General features: G+C 43.0%; 1 protein-coding gene across 1 annotated transcript; it reads left to right on the forward strand.

The window, feature by feature from the left end:
* Positions 1-12,394: 12,394 nt before the first annotated feature.
* Positions 12,395-23,413, forward strand: LOC104016232 (uncharacterized). The gene is made up of 6 exons (XM_009469073.2): positions 12,395-12,455; positions 14,241-14,394; positions 15,603-15,763; positions 16,992-17,195; positions 17,299-17,480; positions 17,769-23,413. The coding sequence occupies exons 1-6, from the start codon at positions 12,395-12,397 to the stop codon at positions 23,331-23,333; spliced, it is 6,327 nt and encodes a 2,108-aa protein (XP_009467348.2). The 3' UTR covers positions 23,334-23,413.
* The last annotated feature ends 232 nt before the right edge of the window (positions 23,414-23,645 follow it).

Consider the following 23,645-nt stretch of genomic DNA (forward strand, 5'->3'; position numbering starts at 1 on the left):
AATAATTTGACTCTTACCACTGATCTGCAACATGCCACATATTTGTCACATAAAGGCAAGAGGTAACTGTACTACCACTCTGTGAGCTGATAAAATGGATTGACTGTGGTCACAGGGTGCAGTGTGACGGATGCGCTCAACCCCTTAGCCAAACTAGCGGTGGTTTGGTACAGGCTCCAAAGGAGGTAAAGGCCTGAGCTGTAGCCGGGCCAAGAAGGCCTGTAGTTTCGACCTGTTCTCCGAAAACTCACAAAGGAGCAGAGTGACACAGTAAACATCAATACATATGAGTTTGGAACACCGGCCATGCGATTAACGCATAAATAAAAGGTGTCTTTTCCAAGACTCATCTATCAAGGAACAAAGAAAGTTGTGGGTACAAGGAGTCTCATGCCTACTTTTCCATCGCATGTGATTTGACTATGAGCCAACCACTTTATCCTATAAATATGACAGCCTAAGTGAGCCTTCTTTGAGCTCTCCCTGCTGGGCAGTGTGGCTGCATGGCGGTGATCTCCCCTTGAACTGGGACGCCTCTCAAGGTTGCTCCTCGAGGCAGAGAGACCTTTTACCAACGGCAGATCTTTGGATGAGCCAGATTTGAGCTCCCCCTGAATCGCAGCTAGACTGCTGTCAGGTGACCCTCCCCTTGAGCAGGGATGCCTCTCAAGATTTGAGATTCCTCACCTGAGACTCAGAGATCCTTCCTTGCCTGAGGCAGAGAGATCCCTTACTCCTCGATGTTGAGATCCCTTATTCCTCAGCATTGAGAAATTTCTTGCCACAACAGATCCTTGGTAAGTGACTAATAGCTTGTTCAACTTTGTAATTTTTGCTAACTCAGTTTTCCTTTGTATGCTTCTTCCATGCAGCAATTAATAAGGTGAACCTTGCCATCAAGCTTTGAACCTTAGTAAACCACTGTCAAGCTTTGTTAAATTCCATCGAATTTACTGAACTCTGCCAAATTATTATTTTACCTCAATGAAACATATTGCTGCTTCTCACTTTTGAGTGAGGTGCATTCCACTCATCCATGACAGAAGTGTCTGTCTGGTGATGCAATATGGTTTTTTTTTCTGTTGTTAGTGATGGACACATAAATATTTAAAGTGAACATGCTTAGATAGAATCGTAGAATCATAGAATCATAGAATCGTTAAGGTTGGAAAAGACCCTTAAGATCATCGAGTCCAACCGTTAACCTATCACTGCCAAGCCCACCACTAAACCATGTCCTCGAGTACCACGTCTACCCGTCTTTTAAATACCTCCAGGGATGGGAACCCAACCACTTCCCTGGGCAGCCTGTTCCAATGCCTGACTACCCTTTCAGTGAAGAAGTTTTTCCTAATATCCAACCTAAACTTCCCCTGGCGCAGCTTGAGGCCGTTTCCTCTCGTCCTATCGTTTGTTACTCAGGAAAAGAGACTGACCCCCACCTCACTACAGCCTCCTTTCAGGTAGTTGTGGAGAGCAATAAGGTCTCCCCTCAGCCTCCTCTTCTCCAGACTAAACAACCCCAGCTCCTCAGCCGCTCCTTGTAAGACTTGTGCTCTAGACCCTTCACCAACTTCGTTGCCCTTCTTAGGACACACTCTAGTACCTCAATGTCCTTGTAGTGAGGGGCCTGTCTCTATTTATGTGTAGATTTAAACTCTACTAGAACCAGAATATATCAAGAACTTGTTTTACATATATCATAACAGAACCATGAAAAGCATTTCAAACTCTTGGATCTTCAAACATGGGGCTGCAGATGCCCATGTCATCTTTTATCATTTTGGATTGAATTCCTAACAAAATATAAACAGGCAATGAAATTAGGCAAGAAATTCTCATTAGGTGTAAGGAAAAACTTTTCCATCATCAGTGTGGCCACACACTTGAACATGTTGCCCAGAGTGGCTGAGTGATCTCCATTCTTGAAGTTATTCAAAAGTCAACATGACAGGCCCTGAACATCCTATTTAGCTAGCCCTTCTTTGATTGCTGGAGTTGGACAAGATAATGAGACATCCCTTCCAGTCTAAGTTATTCTGTGATTCTGTGATACTTCTGGCTTATTCCACAGCCGTACATGAAAAATCAAGCAGTTTGCTACCCTGTTACCCTGTCTTTTTTCCACTTAGGCAGCATAGAAGTATTTATGGGAGACGGGCTTTAATTTAAAAACATGTCTGTTTTGTTCCTTATGACCCAGTATTACTGTATGCTCCTTTCTTCAAATTTTAAGCAGGGTTAAGTGGCATCCACTCACTTGAATTGATCAGCACACCTGCTGGGTATACCTTTGTGCAAGCATGAATGGAGTCCTAGCTTCATAAGTAAGTTCTGGTAGAACAGGCTGCCTAAGGAGTGGCTGAACTCTGACAGACCTGTTTTTGCTTACATGAATGAGTATTTCTGCCTACTCTCTCACTGCAGATACTAGAGTTTCTGTTCCTCTTACAAACACAAGTAAACCTTGGATAATGTGAATTAGAACTGTTCCTGTAATTCTGACACTTCTATATTCATTTCAGATTCAGGTGTGTGTCTCTGTTTCATTGTGTACTTGGCCTCTCCCAAAGTCTAGGTACCTACAGTGCTTCAAAAGAATGGAATCTATCTATCCCACTGCTAGTCTTTGCAAAAGTAGCCAGAAGGAGAGGGGGTAGGTAATTTTCCGTATCAGTCCAGAACCTAGTGCACTTATCTCACGAGCGTGCGATTACAATTACGATCCCTTCACAAACAGCCAGAATTCATCCAGACACCTCCCAGGAGTGTGTCCCCTCTATCAGATGAGAGGATTGCTTCCTTGTGAGTGGGCACCCTCCATGCCCGCTGTTAAACATGGGAAATGCTGCAAAAAGAACAAAACATACATGGGGTCAGAAGGATGCAGGAAGAAGCTCAACTTTTGACCACTTGGATAAGGTACTTTGATATCTGCACAGATAGCTGAAACAGAATCTCTGGGTTCTGATCCTTAGTCCCAGAACTGCCCATCCTTTTATGTTAAACTATCTTTGGGTAAAAACCAAAGTTGTCTTGGGTCTAAGCATTGAAAACAAGAACACTCCTTTTCTAATTGTGTGCTGCTTTACCATGCTTTCTGGAGAATAGCCTAAGCTCTGAGATGAGAGCACCCCAATAGGAGAGGTAGCATGGAATCCCCTCATGTTCAAGAAGAAGAGAAAAATGAGCCTGCATTGCCTGCTATTGAGCATGTGCTTGAACTGCTAAGTTAATGTGTAAAGGGAAGGCAACCCCACCAGGTAATGTCACCATGCTTTAAAAAGGTAACGGGTTTAACCACTAGAGGTGGTGACACTGACCTAGTTGGTGTGGATTTGGTCACTGGTGGTTGTGAGTACATTTTTTGCCCTGTTGCTGTACTTGAAGGGAATTTAGATGGGACTTAGATATCAGCTGCTCAAACTTGAACTCTGGTGGTCATGCTTAGAAATGCAAAAGGGAAGGATCTTTCTCAGTAAAAAGAGAGGTCTCTTGTCTTAGTAGATTTTGAAACTAATAATCATCACTTATTTCATAAGAATTTTGATGGTACGTGACTACCTCTGACCTGAAACGCTGTTCACAAATCCAGGTCATGCTTTTTATACCAATCACTTATTGTTAATAAAAACAAGGTTGATCTCCTTGTTAATAAAACCAAACACAACCAATGACCTTCCCTCCACCCCGGTTCAGTGTGCTCTTTTTGAAAGTGGGTATAAGTGGTAAAGCTGAACAGTATACCAAAGAACAATTCACTAACATGGTATCTATGGAGTTGCTGGCTTTATCTATTGAGTAAGGACAGTCACACCAGTAACTGCCTTTCATTAATAGCTCAAGTTCTATTTAAAAATATAGCTTTCCTGGCCTTCTCTTCCTCTCTGGGGAACTGTCTTACTTCATTCTGGAATTAAACACCTCTTGGATCAGAAAGAAAGCTTTTTCAGCTAGGCGCTGGTTCAGCCCTGGAGCCATCATGACATTCAAGCCATGACCAAAGCCTTGTCAGCATCTGCAAGCCTTCCTGGGCTGTGCCTGAGGGAGATCTGGGCTGAATTCTCCTTCTTTCTCCTTGCTTCTTGCAGGGTACGAATGCCCCAGTGCTGGTTGGTTGTGGAAGAGAGAAGGAAGGTTTTGGCACCTTGGTTTGAGGGTGTAACCTCATTTTGGAAGGCAGAAATGTCCTTGGGCAATGATACTGACAGGGCATTCTATAGACACAATGAAATCATATCTGTGAATTCATTACATTTCTTCCTTCTTTCACTCTCTGAACAATTGTCTGCTGTTTTCCAACTTTCATACTTGCTGAAGGTGGAGTATTTCTACTAACTGTGTAACCAGTGTAATCATTGCCGTTCTGAGCCTTTATTCCTGTGACAACAGGGTGTTAAGAGAAGCAGGCTCATTCTCATCATGTCAGTCCAGGCTCTCCTGGCATTTGTCTTTATTAATTGTGGGTGACCCTGTCTATCAGAGCGGTGTATTATTTTAATGCTGATTCACACATAAATGCATGAAGTCTGCTTGCTTGGATCTATTTGTGCATCTATGTTTTTATCAACATGTGGATTTAAACTTTTCTGAAGAGCCAAAATGTTTGCAGAAATGTCAGTAGCCAGGTAACCTGCTTACATACAATATACCATAAACCTGTGGAGAATTTCAGCTTCTTGAATTCCTGTCAGCTTGGGAGCACATTCCCTAGACTGCTGACATGTCCGGCAGAGACTGCACGTCTTTGGGAAAAGACCTCTTTGGTCCCTGAGTGGTGACAGCCATGTTAGATATTACTTCTCATAAATGAACCAGAGTGCATCCTGATGCCACCTTGGTCTTCCCCTCGTACCTTCATCTTTCTTCACCCTTTTCTTTTTCCCCACTGGTCACCTACTCGAATATTGTTCAGGGAAATCACTCCTGTTCAGTTAGCAGTCGTCTCAGATTACTAATTGTAAGACACAAATGTAATCCTAGCCTTCTTCCTTTCCATTTCCCTCTCTTGGATAGGAATTATCCTCTAACTGAAAGAGTCCTTTTCCATCCTTTCCAAGGCCATTCGTCAAGTGCCCATTGCTTCCATGTGAAGAGGGAGTGCAGTGAGCACCTGCATTGGTCAAATGTCCAACTCTCTGCAACACTCCACTGCCTTTGTTGACCAGACCTCCATAGATTGTAAAGGGTGCTTAGATGCTCATCTCTGGTGTAAGTAGGTGCTTATACTGTCACCATCTAGAGTAGGTGGGCAAGAGTAGTGGTCAAGGGCTCAATGTCCAGATGGAGATCAGTGATGAGTGGTGTCAGTCAGAGTTCCGTACTGGGACCAGTACTGTTTAATATCTTCATCAACGACACAGACAGTGGGATTGAGTGCACCCTCAGCAGATTTTCAGATGATGCCAAGCTGAGTGGTGCGGTTGACATGCCTGAGGGACCTGGACAAGCTCAAGAAGTGGGCCCATGTGAACCTCATGAGGATCAACAAGGCCAAGTGCAAGGTCCTGCACCTGGATCAGGGCAACCCCAAGTATTGATAAAGGCTAGGGGATGAAGGGATTGAGAGCAGCCCTGCCAAGAAGGACTTGGGGGTACTGGTGGATGAAAAATGACATGAGCCGGCAATGTGCGCTTGCAGCCCAGAAAGACAACTGTATCCTGGGCTGCATCAAAAGAAGCACGGCCAGCAGGTCGAGGGAGGTGATTCTGCCCCTCTACTCTGCTCTGGTGAGACCCCACCTGGAGCACTGCGTCCAGCTCTGGAGTCCTCAGCACAGGAAAGACATGGACCTGTGGGAGCAGGTCCAGAGGAGGGTCACAAAAATGATCAGAGGGATGGAACACCTGTGCTATGAAGAAAGGCTGAGAGAGTTGGGGTTGTTTAGCCTGGAGAAGAGAAGGCTCCAGGGAGACCTTATTGTGGCCTTTCAACACTTAAAGGGGGCTTATAAGAAGGATGGGGACAGACTTTTTGATAGGGCCTGTAGTGATAGGACAAGGGGTAATGGTTTTAAACTAAAAGAGGGTAAATTCAGACTATCTAGTCTGAGGAAGAAATTTTTTATGATGTGGGTGGTGAGCCACTGGAACAGGTTGCCCAGAGTGGTGGTAGATGCCCCATCCCTGGAAACATTCAAGGTCAGGTTGGATGGGGCTCTGAGCAACCTGATTTAGTTGAAGATGTCCCTGCTCATTGCAGGGGGGTTGGACTAGATGACCTTTAAAGGTCTCTTCCAACCCAAACCATTCTGTGGTGATTCTATTTCAAATCCCTTTGAGGTGTCATGCATTATTGTGAATGGGCTGAGTTAAAAAAAATCAATAAACAAAAAACCAACAAACCAACCCATTCTTCCTTATTGAGGAGGACTGTATATTGATGTGGAACAGAACCTCAGCAGGCAAGCAGACCAAAGGAGTGATTAGTTCTGGCATAGCAGTACATTATTGTTCCTCTCCCAAAGTCTCCTTGAACATCTGTAATTACCTGTCTTCCTTTCTCAGCTTTGTGATTGCCCTTCTCAGAGAGTTCTTGTCATGCAAGAAACACAAGGTGGGGAGTGCCCTGCTGAAGGAAAAGCAAAGTTATCCTTTCTTAGGGGGATATTGGGTCAAGTATGCATCATATTCTTTATGCTTTCATTTGGAGCAACATCATGATATCTGTCTCTGAATGGGATCTTTTCTGTCATTTTGAAGGTTCAAAGGGGTGTTTTGATTCTCCTTCGTTTTTTCTTGGTGTTTTTTTAGGTCATGCAGGAAAACATGCAGGTGAAAAAGATTAGATTATGATTCCTTCTAGATTAATTTTCCATGACACAAGGTGTAAAGGAATGCCATTTCATTTGACACTTTGAACCTTTTCTATAGCTTTCAGAAGAAATCATACATTGTTTGAACTTTGTTCAATACTTCAGTTTAATGAGCAAAATTATCAACTCTCTTTTCGGGAAGCCATTTTATTTTATGTGACTTCAGTATTAAGTCTGTAATTATGGTCATGGGCAATTGTAAGTTTATGACATTTTGCACTTTAAAACTAGCTGTATCAACACTGAATATTATGAAGGTTTTGGAAGGGTACGCCCCATACAATTTGTAAATCAAAGTATAGTATAACTTTATTTTACCTTCAAAGAGAAACTTCTTTATGTAGGGCAGACCCAGGTCTTCAAGGCAGCATAACGTGATGTCTTTGTGTTTTATGAATGCAGCAGAGAGAGTTCTTGTCCTCAGTCCAGCCTCTGTCACATCCATAACATGGCCTTGGCCCAGAAAAAGGCCTACCGTAGACTGGGAGAGAAAATTGCCAGTGAATTTTTGACACTGTGGGAAGCCATAGGCTCTTTTCTTTTATATAGTATACTATATAGAAAAACATTGGTATCAGCTGAAGTCTGAGCCATAAGAGGATTCATGTTTACAAGCAACACCAAAAGTTGAACTTGTGGAACTGCTGCATCTTTTGCCTGAGACGCCTTGACTATCCACTTCAGGGTGACCGCTGAGCTACACATACGAACGGGGAGGCACCTAGATCTTCCCCTTTAGTATATATCTATGAAGGCTGCATGCAGCCTTTTGCTTTCCCAACTTTCTTCCACCCAAAAGTCCTTATGCTCTGTGGCAGACCCCCATGCCGTGTTGGTGCATTGTACATGTATGTGGCCGTGTTCTGGGTCTGGTTGGGATGGAGTTAATTTTCTTCATAGCAGACCGTATGGTGCTGTGGTATAGATTTGTGACCAACAGGGGTTGGTTACTGCTGAGCAGTGCTTGCACAGAATCAAGTCTTCCTGTTTCTCACTCTGCCCCTCACAGTGGTCTGGGGGTGGGCAAGAGGCTGGGAGGGGACACAGCTGGGACAGCTGACCTGAATTGACCAAAGACATATTTCATACCACACTCAGCAATAAAACTGGGGAGAGTTTCTCCAAAGTAGCAGTTGCTCAGGGACTGGCTGGGCATCAGTCTGCTTGTAGGAGGTAGCAAGTGATTGCCTTTGTATCACTTGGGTTTTTTTCTTTCCTTTTCCTTCACTTATTAAACTGTCTTTAACTTGCTGTTTCCAATTCTCTCCCCCATCCCACTGGGTGGAGAGTGAGCACGTTACTGAGTGGGGTCTTAGCTGATGGCTGGGGTCAATCTGCCACAGACTGACACATTTACCCAGTTATAAAGAAAAATGACTGTCTAGTTTTGCCATGGCAGCAAGAATTGATCTCTGCAATTTCAGATTATGAGGGGCAGAGCTGCGCTGCTTCTGCTCTGCTGCCCACTCTGGAAATCTCGCACAGAGATTTTTCTTCATTGTGGTTCACTTCTGAAAAGTGTTGAGTTTCTTCTGTGAGGTACAGAGATGTCTGTCACATTGTCATAATATCAGAAGGGAATTTGAAAGATCAGCAGTCTGTTGCTCTCCACAGGGTAGGATGAACTATGTCTATAGTATTTCTGAAGAAATCAGAAGTTACTACTACTAGCCTTTTCTAAAAAACTTCAGCGAGGAAGATGGGCACTTCTCTTTTGGGTTTTATCCTGGGTGAACTGGGAATTTTTGGAGGAATTGCTCCCTAACTGTACCTGATCAGCATCCTCTGTCCATTTGCATACAGCTTCTTTGTGTATGGGGCAGAAAAACAGAACCATGCCTTGCACTTAGGGGAGCGCTGCAGGAAGAAACAGGTGACTCAGAGGCACTATCAGTCATCTTAGCCTGGTGTGGAGTCAGTAAGGGGATAATTTGCTTTTCTAGAACCATGGTATATTCCAGGCCTCCTTTTCTAATGTTTTTTGCTTGTTTGTTTGTTTGTTGTTGTTGTTCTTTTTTCTGCTAGCACAGTAGAAATTTCCAGATACTTGCAGCACTGTCTAAATTCTGTTGGTAGACCCCCACTGATTCTACTGGGAGAAGGGAAGGGTAAATCAAAACCTTTGGGACCTGTGTCATTTTAACCTTGCTCGCTGAAGAGAACTGTGGATTTATAAGGAAGACTATAGCCAGAAAGAGGGATAAACTGTCATTTGGTGGGTAGGTCCACTTTAGGACTTGGGTGGTGGACATTCACCTAGCTGATAAGTTTACAGCCTTTAGCAGTGAATCCAGAAGCTAAAGGTAGGCGGCTATAGTCCTGCAGTGGGATGAGGAGACAGGAGCCTCAGATGGCTGAACAACAACAAATGCAGAGATGAAGGAGTGGGAAGAAGTCCTACCTACCAGTAAACAAGAGGAAACGACAGCTCTGGGTGGCACTGATTATCCATGTTTTGCAGGCTGCAAATGGGTACTTCTGTGTACCTGGAGTTAAAAAGAAGCAACCAGCAACAAGGTGAAGAGGTGCCAACATCTTCAATAACATCGTATCGGTACAGCCGCTATCCAGGAAGGGTAGAGCGTGGGTATGAGTCCATTTAGCTGGGTGGCTGCATAAGGAGAATGAAGAGGATGTCAAGAGGGCAAGCACAAAGGAGTTTGGCTTTGCAGCCTAGAGGCTAGGGTGTTCATTTGGGAGGTGGAAATGATTGATTCTGGTTCCCAATCAAGACTAAGGGTTTTATCTGAAGCAGTTACTGACTCCAATAAATAATTCAGGGCAGAAGGTCCAAACCTGCCTAGTGATTCCCTGGTGCCTAGAGGAGCACTGTAGGACAGATGACTTGGAACCTCATCATGGAGAACAATTTTTTAGCTCTGGCTAATGGCTGAAAATGGGTGTCACCATCTCCAGTGTCAACCAGAACAAAGCTAAATGTCATCAGTACTGTGTTTTGAAATGGCCTACTCATGTTGGTTGAGATAGGTGTGCTCTGGGCCTGCTAATCAGATTCAATTAATAAGGGGACACAGCGTGTAGTGTGTCTGCCTAGAATCTTATAGGCTTGTCTAGAACGCGTTGCTTGCTCTTTCAGCCCATAGCACTTTTGGGTGTGAAGAGGATGGCAACAACAAGAGTTCAGGGATTTTTGTGCTGAAGATAGAAGCATCTTGTCAGTTCACCTCTGAATTAGATGACTGCTGAGTGAGCAAGTTTTTATTTTTTTTGAATCAAGTTGTATTTTAAGTGACTAACATTCACTTAAATCCTGGTGTAGCTGTTTTAATGTCTTGGTAGACTCAGAAATATTTTGGGACTATTTGTCTTTTGACAAGGCTTTTTATGCTTATATATTGTGGTTGAGTCTCCATCCCTGGAGATATTTAAAGAACGGATAGATATGGTGCTCGAAGACATGGTATAGATGGACTTGGCAGTGATACGTTAACGGTTGGACTCGATGACCTTAAGGGTCTTTTCCAACCTTGATGATTCTATGATTCTATGATTCTATATTTAAATGCTCCTGCTCGGTAGAAGAATGCAGCTGTGGAATCAAACATGAAACTTAGGTTTTAAGTTTATAGAGACTTTGTGCTTAGTTTTCACAAATGGTGCTTCCAGCTACTTCGTGGCAAGGATATCTCCAATTTTTTGTTTTGCTAGCTGCAAGTAGTTAGATAAGTCAGTAGTTAGATAAGACAGAGATTTTACTCTTGTCATGGTGTAAAACCTGATTTCATCAAGAATTTACTACTTCAGGGAAGTAGTTTTGAACTTTAGTCAGGGCCACTGGCGAATCACATGACTCATTTGCTTTTTTTCCTTTAAAAGGCGTTAACATTGTCACCACATTTTAGCATGTGTATTTGAATAAGAAACCTCACAGAATCCTATATAAACAACTTCCACAGACTCAGCCTATTAGTACACCCTACTGGGATGATATAAGGTAAGAATTACATAGCTCACTGGACGACTCTATAGATGCCAAAGACGTATGTTATGTTAAAATCAGAAGGTCCTTATTTTTCTATTATATGCTATTTAAGTGCTAACTTAGGAACAATGCTTAAAAGTACCTTTGTGATAAGAGTATCTATGTTGGGCTTTGCAGCTTCAGGTTAGCAATGAAATTAAAATATGAAATAGAAAAAACATAGAAATCATAGACAATTTTGAAAGAACTAAAAGAAAACAATTTTTATAGCATTTTAGAATTTGTATTATTGGTAAAATAGAATTTACTCCTAGAAAGCCAGATTCTGGTCTCCTTATTTTTGCCAGGTGGCCTTTTGACTTTCTCTGTCTTATTTAATGGAACCAAGAAGTAAATTTTTCAGAGTGTGAATCTGAGCAGTCGTTTTTAATTTCATGTTTCAAAGCAAACCTCCAAGAAATGGTAACTATGAATGATGTGTGGGGCTGCAAAAAAGTCTCATCTCTGCTTCACTGCCATCAGTCAATAACTTAGAAGGGCTTTTTGGGACCTACTGTGGCATCACTGAGATGAGAATCTGTCAGTCACCACTACCAAGAATTTCCAAAAATCCCTTTCAACATGAATCTTCTCCTCTTTACGGGTTGAAGCAAGTCCAGGAGGACTGAAGGGTTCTGAGGTGGGCATCCTGGTGAGTTCTAATTAATTGAATTGAACTGATTTTTATCTCACAAGTTCCCTTCCCAGAATTAAAGAAAAAAATCAGCTTTAAATTCTATACTGAGGTATTTAATTTCATCCCAAACAATTTTTTTCTTTGCCATGTAATTTGTTGGAAAAAATCCACATTTTATTTTGAGTTGCTTCACAACAAAAAGCTTTCCCTGTGAAGCTGCAAATGAGCTGAAAGGCCAGTTATTCCTATGGCTGTAGTGGGGCTACCTGGAGACTGTGCATTGTCAGGAAGACAGAGATCTTGTAGCTGTTGGTGGCTTTGAGCATGGTCTATGGGGGTTAATCTCTGACGACAGAGGAAGCTGATTTACATAAAAGCTACGCAGCCTTGGAATCCAGCAAAGCAGAGCTCTGAATAAGGTTTTTCTTTCCAGGCACTTTTCAGGGTGTGGAAGATGCACCTTTTGTTCCTTCAGCTACTTGATCGTCTGCTGCCTGTTTAGGTGGTCTGATTTTAACTAGGAATTTGCAGAGTCTGTTTGGGAGATCTGCTTGTGAATAGGATAGAGATGATAGAGCTGAAAGTGTGCCTTGGTCAATGCACAGTTCACTTCTGTACGCAAGAAGTGAAGCAGAATTGATCTGGGGAGACGCTCAAGAGCAAATCAACTGGTGGAAGTAACAGAGGTTAAACAGTAAAAAGGAAGTGTCTGTGAATAAAGTAGTCTGGGGAATTAGTCAAGGATTTCCCTCTAAAAGTAGAGGCAACAAAGAAAATACCACGCAGCTCTGAGGAGTGTCATTTCTCATCACAAGCAACAACAGGTCATTCAAGATTAATCAAGCTTTGTACAAATATGCATGTTTGTGGGAGGGTCACTTTTTAGCCTAATATTTAGTTAAAGATTAAATAATTGTTTGAGCTGGCTGACACTTATACCTGTATTGTGCAGCCCAGGAGATGGAGATCGAGACGGCAGATGAAATTGCTATTGTGGGAATAGGATGCAACTTTCCCGGAGGTAAGTTCTGGGTAAAAGCAAAGCAGGCTGCAGATGAACATTGAAAAGCACGGTCATTTATTAATGTTGAAATGGAGGAAAACAACACGTTCCTCCCTTACGTCTGTAGAATTCATTGCTTTGCTGCTTGCAGGAGCTTTTTAAAAGGTCATGCTGTGGAGGAAACTAGTAGGCTCAAATTTGTCCGCTGACAGACAGACCTGCAGTGCTGGCTGTGGGCAGGGCATTGAGCTGCACACACGAAACTCATGTGAATGAACCGGACGGGTCTGGGATGGTTTGAGCTTTCTGCACATGCACTGGCCGGATGATCGTGCATTGTTGCAGGACTCTGCAACCATAGGGACAGGACAGATCAAGGGCCTGTCAATATCACCAGCTCTGCCTGTAATAGGTTGGGTCTTACTAAAAGAAAGCTTCCTGCTTTATTACAGTATAATAATCCAGGGAGTGGAATACAGTTCTGTCCTTGCAAGTCGATGTTCAGCCCTAAAAGTGACCATGCTAGGCTCTCCCTTTCCTTGTTTTCTTTCTTGCCCTCACTACATTTCAGTTCCTGGCTTCACTTTGTCCAAGATTCAACAGGTGTATGTGGTACAGCGATAACTATGTGGCCCTTAGCTAACTGTGAGCAAACATGAATGGTTCTGAATCTAGTAAAGTGCTGGTAAATACGTAGCCCTTCTAGTGTTAGGGACTGTCGTGGTTTAACCCCAGCCGGCAACTAAGCACCACGCAGCCGCTCGCTCACTCCCCCCTTAGTGGGATGGGGAAGAGAATCAGAAGGGTAAAAGGGAGAAAACTCGTGGGTTGAGATAAGAACAGTTTAATAATTGAAGTAAAATAAATTAGAACAGTTAAATAGGCAAAGCAAAAACCGTGCACGCAAACAAAGCAAAAGAAGGAATTCATTCCCTACTTCCCATCGGCGGGCAGGTGTTCAGCCATCCCCAGGGAAGCAGGGCTCCATCACGCGTAACGGTTACTTGGGAAGACAAACGCCACCACGCCGAATGTCCCCCCTTCCTTCTTCTTCCCCCAGCTTATATACTGAGCATGACGTCATACGGTATGGCATAGCGCTTGGGCCAGTCTGGGTCAGCACCCCCCGGGCTGTGCCCGCTCCCAGCTTCTTGTGCACCCGGCAGAGCAGGGGAAGCTGAAAAGTCCTTGACCAGTTCGAGCGCCACTTAGCACCTATTTAGCAACAGCTTAGCACTACCTAGCAAGAGCCAAAGCATCAGTGTATCATCGACATTGTTCTCTTCCTAAACCCAAAACACAGTACCGGCTACCAAGCCGAAAATTAACTCTATCCCAGCTGAAACCAGGACAGGGGCAAAGGATAATGCCTCTGGCATTTTCCTGATATTTGTAAACTCAGTCTGTCTTCAAAGAGCAAATGTCCAGAGATGACCTTTTGCTGCCAGTGGAGCTGCCTGAGGAGTGGTGCTGTACAGATACAGAAAGACCTCATCGTATCCATGTGGTCATTAAGGACATGATGCATGTATATAGAAGATGCAGTGACATGGTAGGGAAATGGGGACAGCAGAAAGTTAAGGATTTTGTGGGGTTCCCTCACTTTTAGGCACGCAGTGAAGCGATCAGTCATGCCTTTCCATTTTCCTCTCACCAAAGAATGATCATTTCTTTCTCTGGTGATTCTAGTTGAGGAACCTAGATTTATACATGGGAGTTCCTTGTAACTGAGTGTGCATTTCTGAGCCTGCATGGGGAGGGGGAGTGCATAATTTAATATACTTTAAAACCTTTGTCCAACAGGTGATGGAATTGACAATTTCTGGAAAGTCCTGGAGGAAGGCAAAAACTGCACAGTAGAAATTCCCCCCGAGAGATTTAATGCCAAAGAGTGGTATGATCCAGATGATAACAAGCCAGGAAAAATATGTACAACGCGAGCTGCTCTTCTCGATGAGTGAGTCTGTTACTATGTGGTGCCACCGATTTTTTTTGTACTTAGAATAACGCGTCCAGCCTTTCAGAAGGTGGAAGGCACAGGGATAGCTTATAAATGGGACCTAGGAACTGGCTTTCTTTTACTTCACACGATGAACATACAGTTCTCAAAGCGCAGGAATGCCTGGTGCGTGACATCGATAAGCAAATTTAGTTGCAGGCTGTATTAAGCACGATTGTACGTGGCTGGCAACACATATGACCTTTGATCACATAATCGAACACATATGTACCCCACCATGTGCTGAGATGTCACCTGTCATGTGACAGGGTTGTCTGCATTTTGGGTATACAGAAGTACGCATGCATTATGCATGAGGGGTTATATACCGGATCTGAGGTGGGCTCCTGCCTGCCAAATAATTCATACTGTCTATAGTACTACGGACTGTGGAGGAACGTGGCAGAGTATGGACTCCAAGCTGTAAGAACTGCCTGGTAAGTCTCCTCCAATTTCACCCTGAAGGTTAGCCAGCTTTGCTGGACCTCAGGACCTAACCCTGTGCTTGTGGCGACAAGTAGCCCTAATTCACGTGCAGGTGTGACAGTTTAGAGACAAAGTAAGGAAGTCTAGTTTTGCTAGATGATAGTCAAGAAGGGGATCTTATGCTTAATTTGAGTGCTATGCTTGCTTGTAAGTCTGAACTATTGATAATTTCATAATAATCTTGCTTTTCTCTGGGCTCATACTGTCATGTCTTAAAAAAATAAACTTTTTCTTTATTCTGAGTCACTCCTCCGTAACACTGAGGGATTATGTATGTATAAGTACCAGGTAAAGATACTAGTGTAAAGAGAAATCCTGGAGGAGCAATATTTGTTTAAAACTTGTTGGCTAAGACCACAATACAGCAGAGGGAGTTTCGTTCTGCAGATTTGCATAATCTGAGGAGTGCTGGTGGTACTAGTGGGATAACCATGTGAATAAAAATTTCTAGGAGTGGGCTTGTAACTCTGAAATGCAGAACTGTTGATAAAAATACATAGTTTGTGGTGGGACACAAAACACCCTTGGTCTATAAACATTTTCTTCTGAATTTCATAAATGGGAACTGTGACCACTCACTGCTTTGCTTTTCATGAAATTGCAAAAAATGTGCACTTTCAGTCTAGAAGTAAATGCCTATTGTATATATATTGTACCATTTTCTGGTCTGGGTATTTTAGATTTAATTCGTTTGACAACCACCTGTTTGGGATTAATGATCTGGAAGCTGAACGCATGGATCCACAACAGAAGTTACTGATAGAATGCACCTACAAAGCCCTGGAGGATGCAGGAGTCCCTGTAGAAGCTGTCAGTGGCACCAAAACAGGTGTTTTTGTTGGTAAGATGAAAATTTCATGGTCAAAAATGTCTGTTTGAACCTCACAAAGATTGGAGCACTTCTTCATAAACTTTACACACATATCTAGCACTGGAGAACTTAAGGCTACTGTGCTACACTGCTGGTTATTTTTGCTAAGGATTGCTAGGCTAGTCTAGAAGTTCATTATATAATTCACGTATCTATTTTGGGTGCTCGTCTTAGTGTCTTCAGGCACTGAAGCTGAAGCAGAAAACAGTTAAACTGCCTCCCCAACCCAGCCCTTCCCAGGAATGATACTCTCAAGACAGGTCTACACTGTTTTCCAGTATAACATTGGTTAAGGTGTTGCAGGAGATAAGATACTTTTAAACCAGCAGAAACCCTCATGTAGATATTAGTATGCTACCAAGGTGCACTTGTCCAACTGCTTATTTTGTCAAGGAGCTAGAATAACAGCACATTTTTGCTGGTGTAATCTGTGTCTCTTAAGAGGAGTTCTCTGGGATAGTTAGGCTGATGTAACTATAGGGGTAAACTCTTTAGATTAACTTTTAGTCTGAAACATGCTCTTCCTTCACAGGGGAGACTATTCCTTGCTCTCTGAATAGATGTACTGCATTTTCCACACATGCCTGTGGACTTGAGGATCTGCTGTATTTCAAGCATACGTGTTCTCAGAAAGAGGACACAACTCTCACAGGCCTTGTTCTTTTCTATTTCTGTCTTACTGAATCACAGTGAGCAAACCAAAGATAAATAAAAAGCATTGGATGTAGCTTATGCTGTGACCTTTAACTTGGTACATCTGAGGAACTGAAGCTAATATCTTGTACATTTATATTCCAACTATCCTCCTTATAACTTCTTAATATATATTCCCATAACTGAACCAAAACAGCCACTCTCAAACTGAGATACAAGAGTCTAACAGACCTTAACTGCATGACCTAACAGTCTACACAGACCTTAACTGCATGATACAATGAGCTAAGCCATCAGGAAAGGCCTGTCATTTACTGTGCAGGTAGAAATTTCAAGTGTTAGGTATGTTTGTGTAAGTTGGGTCCAGAGGAAATTGCTGGGAGTTTTGCCTTTGACTTGCATTGAGACAAAGTTTCACCACAGGAGCACTGATGCCATGTAGTTTACTATTAAAACAGAAAACCAAAACACGCTATCGAGTTTAGAGCTGTACATCCCTTTTGTTTGCTTGGGTTAACATGACACATATTTGATATTTTTACAGGTCTTATGAATCGAGACTATGAAGTCATAACAAGCAAAGCAGTGAGGGAAATAAATCATTATGATGGTACCGGAACTGCAATGAGCATTGCTGCTAACAGGGTCTCATTCACATTTAATCTGACTGGACCATCACTGGCTATTGACACTGCATGCTCATCTTTTCTTTTTGCTCTGCACTACGCCTTGCGAGCAATTAAGTCAGGTAATGGGACTGAAGAGATGCTGGACAAAGAAATTAGGATTGCTACTGTTTCTGTCTATCATCTCAGACATCTCAACCTGAGTATGTTTCTATTTTACTCCAGGAGACTGTGAGGCAGCAATCTGTGGTGGAGTGAACTGCATAATAGATCCCCGCACCTTTGTATCTCTCAGTAAAGCAAAAATGATCTCACCAGAGGGAATAAGCAAACCCTTCTCCAAAAAGGCAGATGGCTACGGAAGGGGAGAAGGCTGTGGTGTTGTTTTCCTCAAACCACTGAAAAAAGTAAGATTGCTTGTGAAGCAGCCTGAAATAAGACTGCTTGCTTACCTGAATTTTGTGTCTTCAGCTCTAATAATTACTTTTCCAGAAAAGATTTTCCAATTCAAGCTCAAGATTAATAAAGCATTTATTAAGCATTAAGCATTTATGCACTTCCCTTAGCATAGGAAAGGGATCGTGCATTTAAATGTTAGTATTATACTCTGTTCTTGATTTTGTTATTTTGGTTTTTTTCCTTATACAGAGAAAGCGTGAGATTATTAAAGATAATTTTACCCTTTTATGAAACAGGCAAAGGAAGACTACAGCAAAATCTGGGGTGTTATAAATATCAGTGGAGTAAATCAGAACGGTAGGTCCATAACTCCAATCACAAGACCATCTCGAATAGAGCAAGAGAAGTTACTGCGCAGCATTTATGAAACTCATGTGGATCCCTCAGTTTTGCAGTACATTGAAGCACACGGTACAGGAACTGCTGCTGGAGACCCTACTGAAGCTGAAAGCCTAGGTAGTGTCATTTGTAAAAACAGGTCTTCACAAGTTTCCATTCTGAAAATGGGTTCAGTGAAAGGAAATATTGGCCACACTGAATCAGCTGCTGGAGCAGCAGGGTTAATCAAAGTGCTTCTGATGATGCATCATGGAAAGATTGTTCCATCCTTGCATTACTCAAAGGAGATGAGCAGCATTGATACAGAGAAATTAAACCTTGCAATTCCCACAGCTGTAGAGCCCTGGGAAGAATCCAGTGAGTATGGAAGAGTAGCTGGAATCAACTGCTTTGGATTTGGAGGAACCAATGCTCACATTGTAGTCAGGCAGGTTAAGCAGCTAGAGCCTTTTCCTGCCTTTAAGAGGCCCCTTGAATTAGTTCTGGTCTCAGCAGCATCAAGTAAGTCCCTTCAGATGACAATGGCCGATACAGCTGACCAGCTGAGCATAAGAAACTCCATAACTCTCCCAAGCCTGGCCTATACATCTGCTTGCAGAAGAAGCCATGCCAACTACAGGTACCGAAAAGCATTTGTCACAAATTCTCTCCAACACTTGCAGCAAGAGGTTATGTCGGCAGCGAGCACTGAACTTGCCATGTCAAAGGTGGAACCACAGCTGGTGTTTGTGTTCTGTGGCAATGGCGTAACGCTGAAGGAGTTCAGTGGGGCGCTGCTGAGCTCAGAGCCAGTGTTCAGAGACAAGTGTAAGGAAATAGAAGCACTTTTTCAGAAACATGCTCCCATCAGCCTCCTGCCAGCAAGAGGTCATAGCCCAAAGGATTTGTTGAATCCAGAGCTTTCCCAGCCCTTGCTTTTTACCCTGCAGGTTGCCTTGGCTTCCCTTCTGAAATACTGGGGCATTAAGCCAGTCGCTGCTGTTGGCCACTCAATAGGGGAAGTTGCTGCGGCACATTTTGCTGGGTACCTTTCCCTGGCAGATGCAGTCAAAGTGATTTATCACCGGAGCAGGCTGCAGGCAAAGACTGCCAGTGGCAGAATGTTGGTGGTTGGGAATATCCCTGTTCAAGAGATTGCTGAATGTCTGCATCGCTACTCGGGAAAGGTGTGCATTGCAGCTTTTAACAGCCCAGTTTCCTGCACCTTGTCTGGGAATTCAGACTCTGTGGATGCTGTCCAGAGAGATTTAGCTCAAGCTTTCAGCCAGAGAAACATCTTTCTTCATGTTTTAAATGTCCCAGCTGCGTACCACAGCCCCAGCATGGATATGATACTTGGGGAGTTGGAAGAGAACATACAGTCTTTAGAAAAACAGAAGGGGGAAATTGAAGTTATTTCAACGCTGACTGGGGCAGCTGCTTCTGAAGAGGACTTTGCTCAGGGCAAATTCTGGGCCCGGCATACTCGTGAGCCTGTTGCTTTTGCTCAAGCCATCAAAACTGCAGCTAGAGACAGGGAAAACGTGATGTTTGTTGAAATAAGTCCTCACCGAGCATTGCAGCGAAACATAAAGGAAACTCTAGGAAAAGGCACAACGGTGTTCTCTTCTTTGCAAACTGATGCAGAGTATCAGACACTCTTCACCCTGCTAGGAAATCTGTTTGAACTGGGTTATAATCCCAACTGGCAGCACTTTTATAATGGGTATCAAAGTGTTCCAGTGGCCATTCCGCGGTATCAATTTGATCGCAAAAAACTCATGGGCCATCTGGATATCCATCAACAAGCAAACCAAAGAGGTGTCAGCTCCAGTCATCCTTTGATTTATGGCATGAACAATGACAACATGGAGTTTGGCTGCCTGCTGTCTCAGGACATGACGTCGTACTTATATGAGCACAAGAATAATGGTGTGGCTTTAGTCCCTGGTGCTTTTTATGTGGAGCTTGGTCTGGCCTCTGTGATGAGCAGCTCAAGACCTAAAGTGCCTCTGAGTGCTTGCCAGATGAGTATCACTTTTTCTGCGCCGTGTGTTCTCACACAGAGTTCCCAAGTTTTGAGTATCAAGCTGAGTCCACAAAAAGCAGTGATAGCCTTTGAGATACTCTCTTCCTCCAACGCAGTTTATGCTGCAGGCCAAGTTACAAAGGGGTATGAAGCTGTGGTGGAAGAAAGCACCATCTCCTTCCAAGACATCTATCAAAGATGCAGGTCAGTGGTTAGCAGAGAGGAGGTTTATGAAGCACTGTCTCAGGCTGGCTTTCAGTATGGCTCCATATTCAGGCAGCTCAGTGATGTGCATTATTGCCAGGAACTAAAGGAAGCTATAACAAGCATAAAGGTGAACAAGGAAACCATCAGAGAGATGTACAACTACTGTATCCATCCAGTGCTGCTCGACTGTTTTCTGCAGATGACCGCTGTCCTGACCTCAAGAACGTTCCAGTCCAGAGCAGGCTTTCCTTCAGGAATAGGCAGCCTGGTGGTGCTCCGACCGCTGGAGGAAGAAATGATGATATATATGAGAACAAGCAAATCCATTGGGAACTGCCTAGAGGTCTGTGGATGCTTTATGGACAAACGTGGCTCTGTTTTGGCTGAACTCAAGCGTGTTGCCATCACTTTCATGAAGCAAGCATCTTCCAGAGACAATGAGTTCATGTTTGAAAACAAGTGGAAAGAAGCCTCTCCTTCACAGATGATTGGACATCTGGGGACTATGCCCAGAGTCCTAGTGTTTGCTGACAAATTTGGGATAGCTGAGCAGCTCAAAAAATATTTGCATCCCGATTCCAGATCTGTTATGTATGAAGACTGGGAAGCCCTCTCGGAAGGCCATGCACAGAATAAAATGAGAGCAGAAGTTAAGGATTATGATGAAATTCTGTTCCTGTGGGGAATTCAAAAGTTAAACGAAGATTTCCCAAACAAAGTGGTAGACCAATTGGCAAAGTGTTGTGAAGCCTATCGCCAAGTTATTGTGGCATTAAGAGAGAAAACGTCCCGCTGTTCAATCAGAGTTATCACCTACAGAGCAACAGAAAGAAATGTAGACCACGTTAACTGTGGGTTTGCATTTTATGGCATGACCAGAACTTGTGTTGTTGAAGTTCCAGAAATCACATTTCAGATGATTGACCTCAGCTCTTCCAGTTCCCTGGACATCTCAGTGCTAGCAGATGTTCTTATCAAATACAAAGGTACGGACTATCCAGAAGTTTGCATCAGCCAAGGAAGAACCTATGTGGCTGAAATCAGACGCACACCTTTTGTAGATGCAGATTACAGCCAACCCGTAAGATCCCTCCAGAAGTCAGAAACATTCACTTTGTACACTTCTGATCCATACACAGCAAAAGACTTGTCTGCTGAATTATCCACCAGCACTGCTACTCAGCTTGACAAACAGAGCATTGAAATTCAAGTGGATAAAATATGTCTCCACTCAGAAGATTATTTTCCCATTAGTGTTTCTAGTTATAACTTTGGTAATACATTGTATTGGAATTCACAAGCAGTAGACAAACATGGACTTTTAGCTCTTGATTTCAGTGGCACAGTAACAGCAACAGGCATTGATGTGAAGAAAGTTAAAGTGGGAGATCATGTCGTTTCATGTTACCCAGCCGCTGCATCATCCAGAGTTCAGATTCCAGGAGCAGTTTCTTTCAATGTAAGGAAATTCCCATGCTTTCAGAATGTCCCTTGTGTGTCATACTTTATCATTGCATGGGAAATCTTCAATCAGAGGTTACCCAAGGGGAAACATGGCAGAACATTGGGTATTATTTCTACAGAGCCATCATCAGTTTTGTGCCATGTTCTTTCTGCGGCAGCAGCAGAGATGGGTTGGAAAACAGTACTTGCAAGGCCCACTCCTGATAAGTTCCAGTATATAAACTTCTGTAATGCCCTGGTTGTTCTTCCTCCAGTAAACATGCTGTCTCGGGAGGATCTGGACCACATGTACTTTCTTAAAGATGTGGTGATAGTGTGTGGCAATCGACAGTCTGAATGTATCCAGAATGTCAGTGGAATTGATCATGAAAATATCAGTTTTCATATCCTTACACTTGCCAGCATTTTCCAGAAAGCATCTCTAAAGGAATTGCAAAAGACAGTGCATGCATGGATCAGTTCCATGGACATGAAACGGTTTAGAAGCCTGTCAGGTTCTGTTTTTCAGCAGACTGAGAACTTTGAAAGAATGAGCTCTGTGATGTCCTATTTTACCTGCAAATCTGTCCCACTTGCTGTACTGAGAAGGCAGAAGGACACCACCATGCTTTCAGATATACCATTGTATGAATCCCAGAAGAAGTTGTTTAAGCAGAATGCTGTTTACATAGTAGTTGGGGGGCTCACTGGGCTTGGCTTTGAAACGGTGAAATTCATAGCCGAGAATGGAGGAGGGTGTATTGCAATACTCTCCAGGAAAATTCCAAGCAATGAGAAGCAAGAAGAGATTAAGGCTTTGCAGCAGCAGTATGAAGGGAGTAAAGTAGTGTTTGTGCAGTGTGATGTCACTTCGACCAGTGATGTTGAGAAAGCTTTCCAGTCCATTGCGAAAATCTTTGCAGGGAGTCCAGTCAAAGGTGTATTTCAAAGTGCTGTTGTTTTACATGATGGCCGTCTTGAAGTTCTGAACTTGTCTGACTTTCAGAAAGTGCTGAGCCCAAAAGTAGCAGGGACCCTAAATCTTCATTGGGCTACCAGAGGCCAGGAGCTTGACTACTTTGTGTGCTACTCCTCTATTACCTCCTTTCTGGGAAATTCCACCCAGGCAAACTATGCAGCTGCAAACTCTTTCTTGGATGTCTTCTGCATCTACAGAAGGAACTGTGGGCTTTCAGGCCAATCCATTAACTGGGGTGCTTTGAACCTTGGCATACTGTTCAATCAAAACCATATTCAAAGCATTCTGGGATCCAAGGGCATAGACATTCTGCAAGTGCATGAAATTCATGAGTATCTCAGGAAGAGCTTACTTATGAATAACCCGCAGCAAGCCGTTGCCAAATTAAATTTTCAAATTTTATTTAATCATGTTTTTTCTCGGATTCTGTCGCTGAAAAGTCGCTTCAAATCACTTATGTCAGAAGAATTCAGGAATAAGCTTGAAACCTCTGAGGAAACTCAAATACAAGCCCAGGATACTGCCTTAATCAAATCTGAAGACTATATCACCTCACTGGTGAGTGACCTCATCGGATTGAGCCCAGATGAACTAACCATGAATACATCACTTTCATCATTGGGCATAGACTCTATGTTAGCTATGACAATTCAGAACCGTGCCTTTCATGAGAGAAAGGTGGACATACCTCTTCTGAAACTGCTTGATCCTCACACAACTCTGTCAAATTTGGTAGTAGTTTTAGAAGAAACAAGCAATGGAAATGGAATAGTTGAGAAAGCAGATGCTGCAGCTGAAAGTGCAGAAAATGGGAGCTGGCTATAGGAGTCTTCTCACTCAGGAACTGTGTAACTTTGAAGATACCCAGACTCTTTGTAGTATCTCAGAATATGTCATTGCAGACAGGATAGAACATCTGGTGATGCTGAATGTACTCTTCTGTGTCGACCCAGAAAAACCCACACCAGGTTCTTCTACCACTGCAGTAGCTGTATTAATTTCGGTCAATTGTTTGACTTGTTACTTTCAATATTTTGTACCTTCATTTTTCAATTTTTTAAACTGGAAATAGGTAGGTTAATATATACACATTTTCATTTGGTAAATTTGTGTGTTCAATCCACGTTGCATTTTTTA

Source organism: Nipponia nippon, unplaced genomic scaffold (assembly GCF_047370975.1).
Source record: "Nipponia nippon isolate SJK-2023a ecotype South Korea unplaced genomic scaffold, ASM4737097v1 scaffold_1, whole genome shotgun sequence".
NCBI classification, from domain to species: domain Eukaryota; kingdom Metazoa; phylum Chordata; class Aves; order Pelecaniformes; family Threskiornithidae; genus Nipponia; species Nipponia nippon.